Source organism: Drosophila gunungcola, assembly GCF_025200985.1.
Source record: "Drosophila gunungcola strain Sukarami chromosome 2R unlocalized genomic scaffold, Dgunungcola_SK_2 000011F, whole genome shotgun sequence".
NCBI lineage: Eukaryota > Metazoa > Arthropoda > Insecta > Diptera > Drosophilidae > Drosophila > Drosophila gunungcola.
This window is the reverse complement of record NW_026453169.1, coordinates 1,012,923-1,027,085: the sequence shown is the minus strand read 5'-3', so window position 1 is coordinate 1,027,085 and position 14,163 is coordinate 1,012,923. Positions and strand designations below refer to the sequence as shown.

The 14,163-nt window shown below is 46.4% G+C and overlaps 6 protein-coding genes across 7 annotated transcripts; 3 read left to right on the top strand and 3 right to left on the bottom strand.

The window, feature by feature from the left end:
• Window positions 1-22: 22 nt before the first annotated feature.
• On the bottom strand, window positions 23-1,974 carry LOC128255549 (peroxisomal membrane protein PEX13). The gene is made up of 3 exons (XM_052985209.1): window positions 1,030-1,974; window positions 746-975; window positions 23-613 (listed from the first exon to the last, which is right to left on the bottom strand). Exons 1-3 carry the CDS (start codon window positions 1,659-1,661, stop codon window positions 192-194), a joined length of 1,284 nt encoding a protein of 427 aa, XP_052841169.1. The 5' UTR covers window positions 1,662-1,974; the 3' UTR covers window positions 23-191.
• Window positions 1,975-2,302: 328 nt separating this feature from the next.
• Window positions 2,303-3,454, top strand: LOC128255555 (transmembrane protein 183). The gene is made up of 2 exons (XM_052985215.1): window positions 2,303-2,504; window positions 2,567-3,454. Exons 1-2 carry the CDS (start codon window positions 2,438-2,440, stop codon window positions 3,436-3,438), a joined length of 939 nt encoding a protein of 312 aa, XP_052841175.1. The 5' UTR covers window positions 2,303-2,437; the 3' UTR covers window positions 3,439-3,454.
• A 124-nt stretch (window positions 3,455-3,578) lies between these two features.
• LOC128255541 (sulfhydryl oxidase 1) lies at window positions 3,579-6,862 on the bottom strand. The gene is made up of 2 exons (XM_052985196.1): window positions 5,284-6,862; window positions 3,579-4,366 (listed from the first exon to the last, which is right to left on the bottom strand). The coding sequence occupies exons 1-2, from the start codon at window positions 6,706-6,708 to the stop codon at window positions 3,881-3,883; spliced, it is 1,911 nt and encodes a 636-aa protein (XP_052841156.1). The 5' UTR covers window positions 6,709-6,862; the 3' UTR covers window positions 3,579-3,880.
• An 892-nt stretch (window positions 6,863-7,754) lies between these two features.
• Window positions 7,755-8,794, top strand: LOC128255556 (probable palmitoyltransferase ZDHHC24). Its single transcript, XM_052985217.1, has 2 exons — window positions 7,755-8,116; window positions 8,173-8,794. Exons 1-2 carry the CDS (start codon window positions 7,879-7,881, stop codon window positions 8,784-8,786), a joined length of 852 nt encoding a protein of 283 aa, XP_052841177.1. The 5' UTR covers window positions 7,755-7,878; the 3' UTR covers window positions 8,787-8,794.
• Window positions 8,795-9,216: 422 nt separating this feature from the next.
• LOC128255540 (protein PTCD3 homolog, mitochondrial) lies at window positions 9,217-11,369 on the bottom strand. The gene is made up of 2 exons (XM_052985194.1): window positions 10,905-11,369; window positions 9,217-10,852 (listed from the first exon to the last, which is right to left on the bottom strand). Exons 1-2 carry the CDS (start codon window positions 11,232-11,234, stop codon window positions 9,221-9,223), a joined length of 1,962 nt encoding a protein of 653 aa, XP_052841154.1. The 5' UTR covers window positions 11,235-11,369; the 3' UTR covers window positions 9,217-9,220.
• Window positions 11,370-11,539: 170 nt separating this feature from the next.
• LOC128255560 (glutathione S-transferase E14) lies at window positions 11,540-13,008 on the top strand. 2 transcript variants are annotated; one of them, XM_052985223.1, is made up of 5 exons: window positions 11,540-11,800; window positions 12,107-12,307; window positions 12,360-12,482; window positions 12,572-12,819; window positions 12,872-13,008. In XM_052985223.1, exons 1-4 carry the CDS (start codon window positions 11,597-11,599, stop codon window positions 12,797-12,799), a joined length of 756 nt encoding a protein of 251 aa, XP_052841183.1. In that variant the 5' UTR covers window positions 11,540-11,596; the 3' UTR covers window positions 12,800-12,819; window positions 12,872-13,008. The 2 variants fall into 2 exon arrangements, with proteins under 2 accessions (XP_052841183.1, XP_052841182.1); XM_052985222.1 differs by having other exon boundaries at window positions 11,541-11,800; window positions 12,572-12,965.
• Window positions 13,009-14,163: the final 1,155 nt, after the last annotated feature.

Below are 14,163 nucleotides of genomic sequence, written 5' to 3'. Positions count from 1 at the left end.
CCAACAAAAATGAGTCACGGCATATGGTTTATGTGTATTTTCATTGGGATCGCTGAATAATTAACATTTACAACTAAATGGAAATATACAAAAGGCGGAAGCTAACTTAAAATACAAGGACGTACGTTTACAGAAGCTGAACCAAACATAACTAAAACTAAAGCTAATACCCAGAGCATATACAGCTCAGCTCAGGCGAATCCCTCGCCCAGGACAGCTGTCGTCGTTGAGGGCGGACCCAGAGGCTCCTGCTGCTGGGCGGCCAGGTTGAAGTCGTAGTTCATTTGCTGCTCCAACGGCGGAGAAGCGAAGGCTCCCGCCGACAAGTCCATCAGTTCGGGCTGTGGCTGGGCGGGCTTTATCTGGTCCTGGACCTCCTGTCGCATCTGCTGCGGCGATTTTACATAGCTAATTGGAATGATGCCGGAGGTCTGGCCGTTCGTGGTGGCCAGGGCCCAGCCGGTGTTGAGCAGATTGAGAGTCTGCTGGATGTCGCGCGGGGCCACATGGAGCGTTTGGCCGGCACGCAGCGAAAGCTCGCTCTGGCTGCGCCCCACGAAGTCGTAAACGGCCTGGGTCTGAATCGGTGCCGTCCACTTTGCTGGATTGCGTGCTGGTTGGGATGAAAACATAAGCGTTATTCGCAGTCTTATCTTAACGGGCCTTATCGGTCAGATTATAGCACATGGACGGAGCAAAGTGCTCTCGATTAGATAAACCAGTCTGTGCAATGTGCAAGGCTTACCTTCCTCTTGGGCGGTGTTCGTCACGGTGCCCAGCAGCTTCATGATCAAATAGGGAGCTGTGAAGATGAAGCTGATGAAGGCCAGCACTGGCCAGGGGGAGTTGCCCTTTCGCGGCGCTTGGGGCGCTCCTCCCGCCTGGGGTTGGTTCTCGTTGAGGGCCTCTGCAAAGGCCTTCTTGAAGGCCGCCGAAGAAGGGTCCAGATTCGAAAGTCGTAGCCAGAAGAGAATCCTTAAATGGCACAGTTGTTTGTATATGGAATTTCACACTCTGCACAGCACTTACTTCCTGTAGATCCAGTTCAGGCCCCGAAATATGGCAAATGTCGTCCAGAACTGGGCGAACACACTGCGCAGCCGTCCAAAGTTCGCCGCCACACCGAGAATGGCCCGGAACGAGCTGGTCAGCGCAAAGAATGTGGAGTCCAGCATGGAGGCGATGTTGCCAATGGCCGAGACCAGCGATTCGATGCTCTGGAAGGCCGGACGTGAGCTGGCCTCGGCCATCTGAATGAATCGCTGTTCGGGATCATTGGCGCCGGGGGCCCCGAATCTGTTGTATCCACCGCCATAGCCTCCGCCGTAGCCGCCACCGTATCCGTAGCCACTTCCAAAGCCGCCCATTCCGCCGTATCCAAAGGCGCCGCTGTTAAAGCCACCAAATCCGCCGAGACCGTAGTTGTTGCCTCCGTAGCCGCCGCCGAATCCACCGTACTGTTGGGTTTGCTGGAACGGCGACTGAGGTAGAGGAGGAGGCTGCGCCGGACCGGGGAGCGCCCTAACATTGCCGTACGGCGTGCGCAGCACTGCCTCCGGCGGAGATAGTCCGCTGGACACGCCCACTCCGATGCTGCTCGAAGGCGGCAGCAGGGGCGCCTCGTTGATCACCGCACTGCGCAGATTGTTGTTGTCGACCATGGCGACGGATTCCGACTGACTCCGGACAAAAGGAAAAGTGCTGTGAACTTTACCCCACGGCACGGCAGTTGCTTTTGTACTGTATCAGCTGCGGCTCTTGCTTAATCTAGTGGGCGGGCGGTACGGATCCGCTCGCTCTGGTTGCCTCTGATCTCCAGCGGAAGCTTATCAACGATATCGGGCTGATTTTCGTATTAATAATTAATCAATTTCAGCAGTTGTACCGTTTTATCTATTTCCAGAAAGGTTTAGCGGGAATTTAGCTAAAAATTTAATACAAGAGATGGGACTTCAAGAGTGTGACCGTTCTGTGCTTTCAGCTAGCAGTAACGGTCATTTAGCTATTAATTGACAACTAGAGATAGTCAGAGTGAAAGTTAATTAAAAACAAGGGAAATGATTGTGGTAACTATATTGTTATAATAGTAATAATAGTAATTAAATACTTTTCTGTAACCAGAATTGATTATTGAGAAACATATACAAACCTTCGAAAACTAAAACCGCTAATTCAAATTTCAATGCTCTTACAAGTGCGTCAAGACTCAACAAATTGTATGCAACGAACACTGACACAAAATGACGAGACTTTAGAAAACATATTTATATCAAAAGAATGGTCCTTAAACTAAAAAGTTTTTAACTAAAACCCACCATATAGAAGGCAAAACGATATTAACTTTATTTACCAAAAAGAGTTAGCGATGTCAGCCCTGGCGGTCTTTACCAGTTCATTAATGAACTGAACACCAGCTGTGGAACCAGTTTGACGCGATATGAGTTTTGATGCCGATTGCGATGAGTTTATTCAAAACAAACTATTTCGCACCAGAGAGAAATGTGGTAAGTATATATTAACTAGAATATGCCACATATGCCCATTTTACATCCGTCATAACCCACAGCAATATATGCGCGCCAATCGGATGTGTGTGTCGCGGTGAAGTGCAAGTCCACTTTTCGACCCACTGCCCCCACTTTGGCAATGGCGCAGAGCAACAACAACAATGTGGTCAACATGCGACATGACATCTGGTTCCACATATCCATGCACATAGATCCGGAGGACGTGCAGACCTTCGCCTTGATATGTAAACAAACCGCCGGATTGGTGGCTTCGCGGGCCTTCTGGCGCAATTTGTACCGGCGCTATTGCTCCGGAGCCACCTCGGGCTGGAATCTGGATCTGCCCGCACGGCTGCAGCCGGAGCAGATCCGCAACTGTGATACCCGCGCCCACAGATCCCTCGTCATCGAGGCGCTCTTTCGCTGCCACCGTCCGCTAAAGGTTCGCTTGGAGCTGGCCTACAACTTGGACTGGCTGGTGCAGCGCACCTTCGTGTCCTGCTGGCAAAAGCAGTACCAGTGCCTGTGGATAATGTGCTACAAGTTCTGGAACCGACTGCCGCATGTCCAGAGCGAATCCGAGATGGACACTAGCGAAGTGGCTAATGATTGGGAATCCCTGGCAGAGGATTTTGTGGAACAGTTACCTCCCACCCTGGGAAATCCCAATGAGGGGGTGGTCCTCCTTATTGTGCTGTGCCGTCACTTTGTGCCCACTCCCAATCAGCTGTCCTACAGCCATCAGCAGGCACGCTACCGTCTTCGGGCCACCCGCGAACTCCTCTGCACGGACATGAGGGCCAAGAACCTCGAGCTCGACTTTGCCGAAGATGGCTGCCAAAATGTATCAGTTACCGTCAAATACTCTCGCATCGAAAAGTACAAAGTACTGCCCTGGTGGCATCCAGACTTCCACAGTTTCGTGAAATAAAGCCCCCATCCGCCAATTCGTTGTTATCTACTGCAGGTCATCAATTCCTTATCAACAGCTACACTATTGTAGTGCTAGTGTTCGTACGTTATCTTAAGTGCTACCGGCCAAACAAGTGTTCGACATTAAAAACAACGCTGTAGCATTGATCGTTTTTATTCAAACGGACTCGGGAGTTACATACTTCTGGAGGGATAAATCACATTTGCATACCTAAAAAAATTAAGCAATCAGGTGCATTGTCGTTATAAAAAAGCGATTATGTTTAGGGACTACAACTGGAAGAAGACTGTTCATATATACACACACTTTTTTCTTAAACATAACTCTAGGGGCCACGAATACAAAACATTCAAGAGGTGGTCGTAGTAAATTCCGTTTCTCGGTGTTCGGTGTCTTTTCTTTAGAATAAGTGGAAGTGGAAGCTCTTCCGGGGATTGCCCTAAACCTTGCCCAAAAGGTCGTGGCCGTAGGGCTTCTTGCGGTATCCCTTGAAGGCGAACAGCTTGAAGGCGAGTATCATCATCACAATGCAAAAGGCGTACAGTAGCATGCCCATTTGCATGTCGGTGTCGGTGAAGACACTTGAGATCTGGCGCTTTTGCCGCATCTTATCCTCGGTGGGATGCAGCAGCTCCTCCCGCTGCACTCCGTACCGGCTTACGAACTGCGGATTGTGTATGTTTTTCAGGAAGCCCAGCACGGCGTCCTTGTTCCACTCGATTTCCAGGCTCTCCGATTTGGAGACAGGCGTTCGATAGCATTCGCTGCAGCTATCAGGCGTAGGGAACTGCTTCTTTGGAAACTCGGGATCCTCGGTGGCGTCGCCGGCCAGTCGCTGGTTCACCTCATTGTGGGCCGCCCACAGCCAGAGAACCGCCTCCTCCTTGTTCGGCACACTCCAGATTTTTCGCCTCGATGCCATTGCCTGCGGAGCGTAAACACAGTAAATTACCCAATATGTGAGCGTCACAAAAAAGAACTGTTGGCACAGCTGCCGAATGGAAACCTACTTAATAACAGTGGTACCTCGTTTGGGAAACCCCGAAATTAATAGAAGGCGGGATGTATATCCACATTAATGAAGCTTTGAAAAAAGTATTGTTGTTTAGCTAGAATCAACTTCAAAAATAATTTTTTCTAAATTGTTAAACTACATTAACATCAACACTGTGGCGGTTCAGTGATTGTTAATTTACGTGAACAAAAATTTAAATAGGCATTATCTGCTTGGAACTGACAGGTAAAATTTCCTTAGTAGTTTTTATAACGTAGTCATGATCAAGAAAATATAGTTAATTATTTCGGAAACTAACAGCAAGTAACTTACATTTACACGAATACAATACGCCCTTGTAGCCTATAAATACTTTGTATAAAGTAGGAGAAAGTAGGTTTATGACTCACGGATTTTAAATAACAAATAAAATCTTACTTTAGAGCTTGGGTCGCTAGACTCACAACAACAAACAATGTAACTATGACTATCGTGGTTATTCAATCAGTGCTTATACAAGCAAATTACGTGTAGCTTGATCAATAAATGGGAGGTAAGCTCCAAAGAACACCCGTAAAGCCCAGTTTTCAGAGCTGCTGATCCGAAGACTACATTTTTTTATGAACGCAGCACTAAAATATATACAGGTGTAGCTGATTTAATGGTCTATTTTGGTCGGTAATTTAGTTTTGTGGCGAAAAAATCGAATTTGCATGCATGGAAAATTCCGGCAGTCAGCACTCAAGTCTTTTGTTTGGTAATCAACTATCCTCTCGCCTTAATGATCGCCCTCCTAATCAGCACTATTGTGGTCATTGGCACGTAGCTGTAGCCGTCTGCTGACTCACCTGAAAGTGCTCGGAGCACTCGCTGCAGCCGAAGAAGTTCTTAATGTAGCCGTGCATGGCTTGCAGGACTTCTAGTGGATCCTGCGAGTCCTCGTTGCCGGCCGCCTGGACGGTCATAAAGTGGAACAGCGTCCACAGGGAGCAGCTGAAGCCGCGTAGTCGTGGGTTGGAGCCAGCGCATCCCACAAAATGGGTGGAGGAGTAGACAGGCGACAGTTGCCCTTCCAGGCGCTTAAGCTCGTCCTCGAAGTGCTTGCCAGTCAGCTCCTCGTTGAACTGCACCACGAAGTCCTTCAGCTTGGACACCAACTGACGACCATTAGCTCCCAGCGGATTGTAGCGCTGCAGGACTGCCAGGAAGCGCTGGAGGGCCAGCAGCTTCTCGCCGCTGATCTCGCTCTTCTTGGGCACCTCGTTGTGCAGCACCGTGCGAATGGCCTGCTCGAGGTCCGCCTGGTAGACGAAATGCTTGTTCCGGTGCACTTCCTTGATCAGTTCGTTTTTCCCGGATTCATTGGTCGACGGTGTGGTTACCTGTTGATGCACCTTCACCGGCCTGGGGGTGATGTTCTTCTTGCCCAGCACTTCCTCCAGTTTTTTGGCGTACGATTCACCGTTGGCAAATTCCGGCGCGTACGCCGTAATCTCTCCCTTGCGATCCACCAGGCTCATTGGCAGATTGGCGGGATCGATCTTGAACTTGGCTGCCACCGCAGGGTCGATGACGCGGCGCACCGCCACCGCTGGCCACTGTGTCATGAACAGAGCCACCTCGATGCCCAGGGTGGTGTTCTCCGGTTCGTGGACCACTGCCACGTACTGGGTGACGCTGCTGAGACCTTCGAACAAGCTGCTGGCGGAATCGTTTTCTGTGACGTAGTGGACGTTGGGCCAGTAGGAGTTGTTGTGGCTGCTGGTGAGGTTCTCGGCGGCCACCATTCCGGCCAGCAGTTCGCGGATCTCGTTCACGTCCTGCGTCATCAGATTCTGTCCATAGTGCTGGGCACTCGGCTGGAATCCGGGACCCAGGTAACGCAGCGTGGGATAGCCCATCACCTCGTAGTTGCGGCATACGGCGTTGTTCTCCTCGGCGGCGCAATCGATGGCGGCCACGATGAGCACCTCGGACCAGGGCAACAGGTGCTCCGCCACCGTCTTGTAGGTGGGTGCAAACCTGCGGCAGTGCCCGCAGTACGTGTTGTAAAACTCGACGAGTGCCCCACGATTCTGGTCCACCACTGTGGCATTGAAGTTGACCACGGTCAGGCGGACCACCTTGTCCCCGTCATCGTAGAGACCCAGTGAGGGGTCCTCGGGAGCGGACTGCTGCTTGAGGAGCGCCTCGTACCGCGGTAGGGGAACGCCTGCGGATGTGGAATCCAACAGCAGGCTAATAAGCAGAATTACCAAACACACAACCGACATTGTTGGGATATTCCGGATTTGCGCGAGCGGTTGCGATTCGTACGGAATGCTATGTGGAACTCGACTGATGCGATAAGATTCAACTTCAGCGAAGCATTTGGAATGTTTTACGGTCGGTCGCAAATGGTTTGATTAACTGCTGCACTCTTTCTGGAGATGGGCTCGTGACTAATTTGTCACGCACGGCACGACTGCCGATAGCTACTTGTGGCTGAAACTATTATCTACTGACATATGTTATAAACAAATATTTAAATGGTTTCTTAAATAATGATTATTATCAATGTCTAACTTGATAAAGTTTGTTAGCATGGTTAAATTAGAGAGCACAAGTCCATCTCTAACTCTAAAAGAATTTTTATCATTGAGAACTAGTTCGTTCTTACTGAAATTATTAAGAACTAACGAACTTTTAAACTAAAAAGAAACTTGGACGCTTTAGTTTTAGCTACGGCTAAATAAAACGAAACAATACACATTTCTTACAATTGCAGAAGGTTCAAAGAAAATTATTCGTTTTTAACAAAGAAATAAGCAGTACAAAAAAATGTAGTATCATTGTTAAATTCGAATAAAAAACTTATAGATTTATTGTTTGTACAACAAAAGTAAATTTCAATGCCCATGCATTAATGGGCATACCCCCTTTCCCCTTACAAAGAAATAAAGCGAAGCTTATTGACCTGCTGTAACTTTTTCTTATCAGTTTTCTATATGTAAGTTGTATTTATTATGGGAAAAACCCTTATCGAAGTGCTTTTCTGTGTAATTCGCTACAATGTTATTATGGAGTTTAGGAATTTAAAAGTAAATAAAACATAAAAACGTTGTTTTTTTGGATACTTAATTGTTTCAAATATGTTGCGAAAATCAGCATTTACATTTCGTGCATATGTAGCTCATAAATAAAATTAAACAAATTGAAAGCTTTTCTTTTTCAAACGTTATAGAAAAATAGATTTTCTATACGTAATTTTTATGCTTTGTAAATTAGTTTAGTTCAATTTATAAAATAAAACTTCTGTCATACTTGATCTAATTTAACTGGTTCATTTTGTAAATTTATTTTCAAACGGACACCAATTTTACCGTTAGCAGCACTGCCGAAAAGCGATTTCCAGCACTGTCAAAAGGAGGCGCAGTAGGGGGTGTAAAAATAACGGGAGTAAAATGATTTTGCGCCCGTGGGATCGGGTTAAGCCCCGATCCATGTCGGATTTGGCGTGCTTCCTTCTGGTGGCCATCTTCGTGCCCGTGACGTACATCTTCCAGGTGACAATTGTGATGCCGGAGCTGTTTGCCATTGGAGGGGTTTGGTACACGGCACTCTGGCTGGCCAGCCTGTTCCTCGTCTTCAACCTCACATCGAACATGCTGGCCTGCATGCTGGTGGATACCAGTATCCGGAGTGGGTACCTTGCGAACTTACCGAAGTATGTATCTGTACTAAGATTCTCTTCATAGTGGAGCTGCTGAAGCCACCAGTGGATCCGGGGCAATTGGCGCGGTGGCACATGTGCCACGACTGCCAGACACTGGTGCCGCCTCGCTCCTGGCACTGCGAGGTGTGCAACGTTTGCGTCCTGAAGCGTGATCACCACTGCAGATTCACCTGCTGCTGCATCGGGCACCATAACTACCGATACTTCTTCTTCTATCTGGTGTACATGATCATCGGATCCTTGGCGGCCGCCATTATGGAGAGCATCTATCTGTGGCACCTCCATCCGGACATCTACTGGCGGTGGTCGACGCTGTTTACCGTGCTCGGGCCCGTCGTCAGCCTTACGTTGTATCCCAGCTGGGAGACCTTTTACATAGTCATATACGATCTCACCTTGCTGGGCTTCGCCATATCATCGCTCCTCCTGGTCTTCCACTGGCAGATAGTCAAGAGCGGTTCGGTGACGAGGGAGCGCGGCTCAAGGAAGTACGACCGAGGCTTGCGAGGCAATCTGGAAATGGTGCTGGGCAATCGGATGCACCTGACTTGGCTATCACCTTTTGTACGTAGTGATTTGCCGCATGATGGGGTGAACTGGGAACCAATAGCTGCATTCTCGCCGAAGGAGGACTAGTTGGCGTTAATATGAATATTAGTCGCATTTACTTACGCGTTAAATTTGGAGTATTCAAATATGGAGTTGTAATGCAAAAGGCAGTCTTATTGGTTATACTGAAAAAAACTAGTCAATACCTGAATCTTAATCTGTATCTATATCGTTCCACCTCTATATTATCAAAATCTCCTGTTTACATAAGCTTGGCTTGCCGAGACTTAAGTCGTTACTTCTCACTTGACTTGTATTATTCTGCAATATTTTGACCAAGATATACATATTAGCTGGGTCAATAATAATGACACATTTTTACACAACAAATTTTATATCAAGTACAAATTGATTTCATTAACATAAAGCATTACTAATTATCAAGCAAAAAATTTTCTTAATTTGTATAGTAATTTATTTAACAATCTTTTTTATATCAATTTCACAAGTATATTGCTTTACTACTTTTCAAGGAAACTTTCGCCTACCAGCGATTTAAGCTTGGAGAGGTGTACTTCGTTGAGCGTAAATCCCTCATGGATGCGTTTGGCCAATGCACTGGAATCCATATTGTTCTCCACGGCATACTGCAGGACGACCAGCGCCTGGCTGGGTGACTTCTCCAGAACACTGGCTTCCACAAACTCTTGCAGGGCACTTTCGGCTGGCGTTCCGGGAATCCTGTGCTGGTTCTTGTCGATGTGGGCGAACACTTCGCAAGCCTTTTCGTAGTTACCACCGCGAACGAGCAGAGTTAGGATATCGCCCAGCATTTGACCGGTGAATGAGACCTTTCGGAGGCGCCTAATAGCCTCTTCTATCCTCTCGTACATATCTAGGGCCACCTTGGCACCCTGCTCCGGTAGTTGTTGCTGGGCGGGGGAATCTCCACTCGGCTTATTATCCACCAAAATGCGGAGTACATACAGTAGAAGGCTTTCACGGTGCGTGTGATCGAACACCACCATGTCCGACCAGATGCGCGGCACATACTCCACTCCGCCATTGATCTCAATGGCTCTCAAGATCTCCTCCATGATGCCCGGCTCGGGGATGTAAATGTTGGGTACCAGCAGGTCGTAGGTCAGCATGAACTCATCCAGCGACTCGGTTTGGCAAAGCAGTGCCAAGTAATTGCGATAGTAGATGGACTCTTTGAAGGAATCGCCTATCAGGTCGTAGTTCTTGCCGGTATGCAACAGCTCATCCACCCTTTTGGCCAGCGCTTTGTCGTGCAAGTGGTTGCGGCACACATCCATGGCGGTGGCAAAGAAGTACGTATCCTTGGGATGCTCAATCTTGAATTCCTTGCCTGCGATGTCATTAAGAATATCGACAATAACGTGTGACACTGGTCCCCTTTCCCGGCAAAAGATGATCAGCAGGTAATAGTAGGTGCCAAGGCTGGGACTCACACCAAGTTGTTTGAATTCCGGCAGCACCTGGAGGGCAGCAGAGCGTGCTAGTTTAAAGTTGCCAAAAGTGCTGATGCACTGAAGGACTGCATTCAAAGTGCCCAAATTTGGTCTTAGCTTCTGCTGTGACATTTCCTGCAGCAGCTCCGTACAGAGCTGCCAACGCTGTTCGGCCGTGTCCTTGAGAAAGCTCACTATCTGGATAATGGAATTGAAGGTGTTTGTGTCCAGTTGGATCCGCTTTTCGCCGGCCTCCTGGAGCAGGGCATAAGCTCGTTCGCACTGCAAATATTTGGCCATTCCTCGGATGAGAGAGGCGTACGATTGCGGCGTCTTTGGTTCGATTTCCGAGTATAGTTTCTCCGCCAGATCCCCATCCTTCCAGGTCTTGCCACTCCGCTCACGGCGTCGGTTGTTCTGCATGAACCAGCGCTCCTCGATATACTCCTCTGGCAGCGGTTCCTGGTTGTTGTGGAAGCACACCAGCTCTAGAAGGCTTTGCTTTAGATCGGGACTGATTGCAGTTCCCTTCTGTTCAAGCAGGTTGTAGACCAGGACAGCATCCTTGAGTTCACCCTCGGCAATCAGTTGGCGAAGCGAGCTCTCTTCCACGTGGGAGTCCTCGGTGTAGACCATGCTGGGTGCAAATTTCTCCACGGCTGGCTGAGCTTCTTGGTGCTGGCGGATGGGAAATCGTTAGATCGGGATAATTTTCCTCCTGGCCACTCACCATAAACAGCTCGCGGTGCTCCTCCTTGATCCACTTTGCCGCCTTGCGCCCGGACTCCTTCGACATGGCATACGTTCGCTTCGCCGCATTGGACATGGGTATCAGGAATGGGTCATCATGGTATTTGTATTGTGGTGCGGTGTGGTCCCTGCCCACGGTGCCGGCCAGAGCCTGGAGAAGATCGGTGGGCGAGCGCTCGATCCGGTTGGGAATCTCAATGGGGGAACGTGAATCTTCTGCCGGCGCTGTTGTGTAATGTGCTCCGCTGGAACTCAAGCTGCGGGCGATGTTCGCCCTGGGCAGCAATCTCAACTGGCGCGAAAGGTACATGGTAAAGCAGGTTTTGCCCCAAATTAACTTAATTTTCAGTTATAAAACCAAAACAAATTAAACGTTTCTCTGGTTTTGAGTGGCCGAAATGCAGGTGCTTCTTCTTGCTCAGAAAGTGTGCCCGAACAGCTGTTTCTACATATTGTTTTGCAACACTGGTTCAGGGCTGCTGCAATTTTAACAATAGGCGTTACATTTGAAATACCTATTCTACTTAATTTAAATTTTTTATTCAAATATATAAAATATATAGTATTTATATATTAAAAGTAAATGGTGAAAATCAAGGAATTAATTTGATTTTATTTATGTAGGCGGACCCTCATCTGAGTCATGACAACGACTGCAATCCGATTTAGTTGATGATCGGCTTTCAAGGCGTTCGTTTGTCTGTTTTTCTACCTGGTATTTCGGATATGTCTCCACCTAAGCCGATCTTGTACTACGACGATCGCAGTCCCCCGGTGCGCAGTTGTCTTATGCTAATTAAGCTGCTGGATATTGATGTGGAGCTACGGTTTGTGGACCTCTTCAAGGGCGAGCAGTTCCAAAAAGACTTTTTAGCGGTAGGTGAAGTTTTTTTTCCATAAACAAAAATTGTTTTTTTATTCAGAAAATGTAAAACATCTTTCTTATTAAAAAAAAACAAATAATTGTAATCAAAACGATATTTTTAAAATCATAAACATTAAAACAATTATAAATAGTTAAATTTAAGAAGCAATTAAATGTCAAGATTGTGTTTATGTGTATGATTGTGTCTTGGCAAAGTGATCTTAATTTATTGAAATCTAGTCTTATAAGTCTCTTATAATTTTTTGTATGGCAAACAATCTAAGTTTGTGATCAATTTATACATCCCAATTTTTCAGTTAAATCCTCAGCACAGTGTTCCCACTTTGGTGCATGGTGATCTGGTTCTGACCGATAGCCATGCTATACTTATTCACCTGGCGGAAAAGTTTGACGAAAGCGGTAATCTGTGGCCCCAGGAGCACGGAGAACGAATGAAAGTCCTGAACCTTCTGCTCTTCGAATGCTCCTTTTTGTTCCGGCGTGACAGTGATTTTATGGTGAGTTTTTATCCCAGTACATAGTTTTGATTTTTTTCTATATGTTTCTCAGTCGGCGATTGTCCGCCAGGGATTTGCCCAAGTCGACGTGGCGCACCACGAACGGAAGCTGACCGAGGCGTATATCATCATGGAGCGCTACCTGGAATGTGGCGATTATATGGCCGGGCGCCAGGTAACAAACCACCTCATTTGATAGCGATTCGCTGTCGTTGTGGCGTTTCAATTAAGATTAGAATTGCACCTTTGTTGCTGCGGTTTCAGCTGACGCTCGCCGACTTTTCCATCGTGACCACACTGAGCACCGTCAATCTCATGTTTCCCCTGACGCAGTTCCCACGTCTGCGACGCTGGTTCACCACGATGCAGCAGCTGGATGCCTACGAGGCCAACTGCAGCGGATTGGAGAAGCTGCGCCGCACGATGGAAAGCGTCGGGAGTTTCCAGTTCCCATGCTCATCCTCCGCCTCCTCCGCCGAGGATATGAAATAGTTCTATATGGTTATTAAATGGTGTGTTTAATTTGGCATAAGCCTGGGGTGTAATTAAAAGTTTGCTTTTCAGGAGAAAGGTATACAGTGGGATCTGTCAAAAAACTTTTTGGTAAAGAGATGCGATAGTTTACTTTATATAATATATACACTTTTCAGAAATTAAATATAGTTTTATAGGTAATCTCATTACTCGTTATCAAACTTTTTCTTGCCAAACACATTAAATAATAACTAAATATATATTTTTTAATAAGTAAAACAAAATACGTTTAAAACATTGTAAGCATTTATTATTGCATTTTATGAAGCTATTAAAACGCGAATCAAATTGTTTTTTAGCTATAAACTACAAACATAGTGCCAGATGTGGGACTTATGGTGGAAATAATTATTGCGTTCAATTAAAATTAACAATTAAAAGCGTTAATCTTAGCCATTCAACAATTACAAAATTGTAAAATTACCAAATTTGGACTAGTAAGAAATAACTTAATTAATACACTATATTACTGAAAAAATGTTTAAATTGTTTGCAAAGAAATAATCAAAAGCCAACGAGTTGCATTTAGGCATTATGTTAAAGAATTTTAAAAACAGGAATCCGTTTGTCCTTCATTGAGGTTAAAAAATAAACAAAATCTAAATTTTTCAACTCTTCGCACCAAAATCTATAAGCCAATTTTTTCATTGACAGTATTACCTTGAAAAATAAGTTCATGGCATTAAAAGTGAACTAAAATTTAATTTTTATTATATATTTATATATGGACAAATTTTCATATTTTCAAAAGGGACATACCCTGAGCATGTAAATAAGCACCCTATTACATACCCTCTTTGTAATTCCTCGAATTTGGCATGTTTATGGTTGCAGAAAGGTATATTTTGGCTGGAAAATTATGTTTGCTTTGGTAAGGGGAACATGTAATAACGCCGAATTCAAAGCAATTTAGAGGTCGGCCGCGACCTTTGACCAGCTCATTAACATAAACGAATTTGACCACTGTTTACTCCCAAAATGTTTGCAAATATTTGCCTGCTGTGGACGTTTGTCTCCTAATGACAGCCTGTCAGGCCTAATAGCCGTATCGAGTGCCCTCCAGTTGAGCGGGGTAATCCTTTTTAAGGACCAGCCGCTAATTGCTCCGGCCCATCCTCGAGGAGCCAGTGTGTAACCCAATGCCCTGCTCGGTCAACTCGAACAAAGTTTAACGCACGCATCGTGCACCACATCGCTTCCATCTTTTCAACTTGGGGACTCCGTGCACCTGGTCCTTTCATCGGATCTCTGCTCCTTTGGCCTGACTTTGCAACTGCCAACTGTCGGGGAAAATGCAGCCATTTGCTATTGGTTTTTGTGGG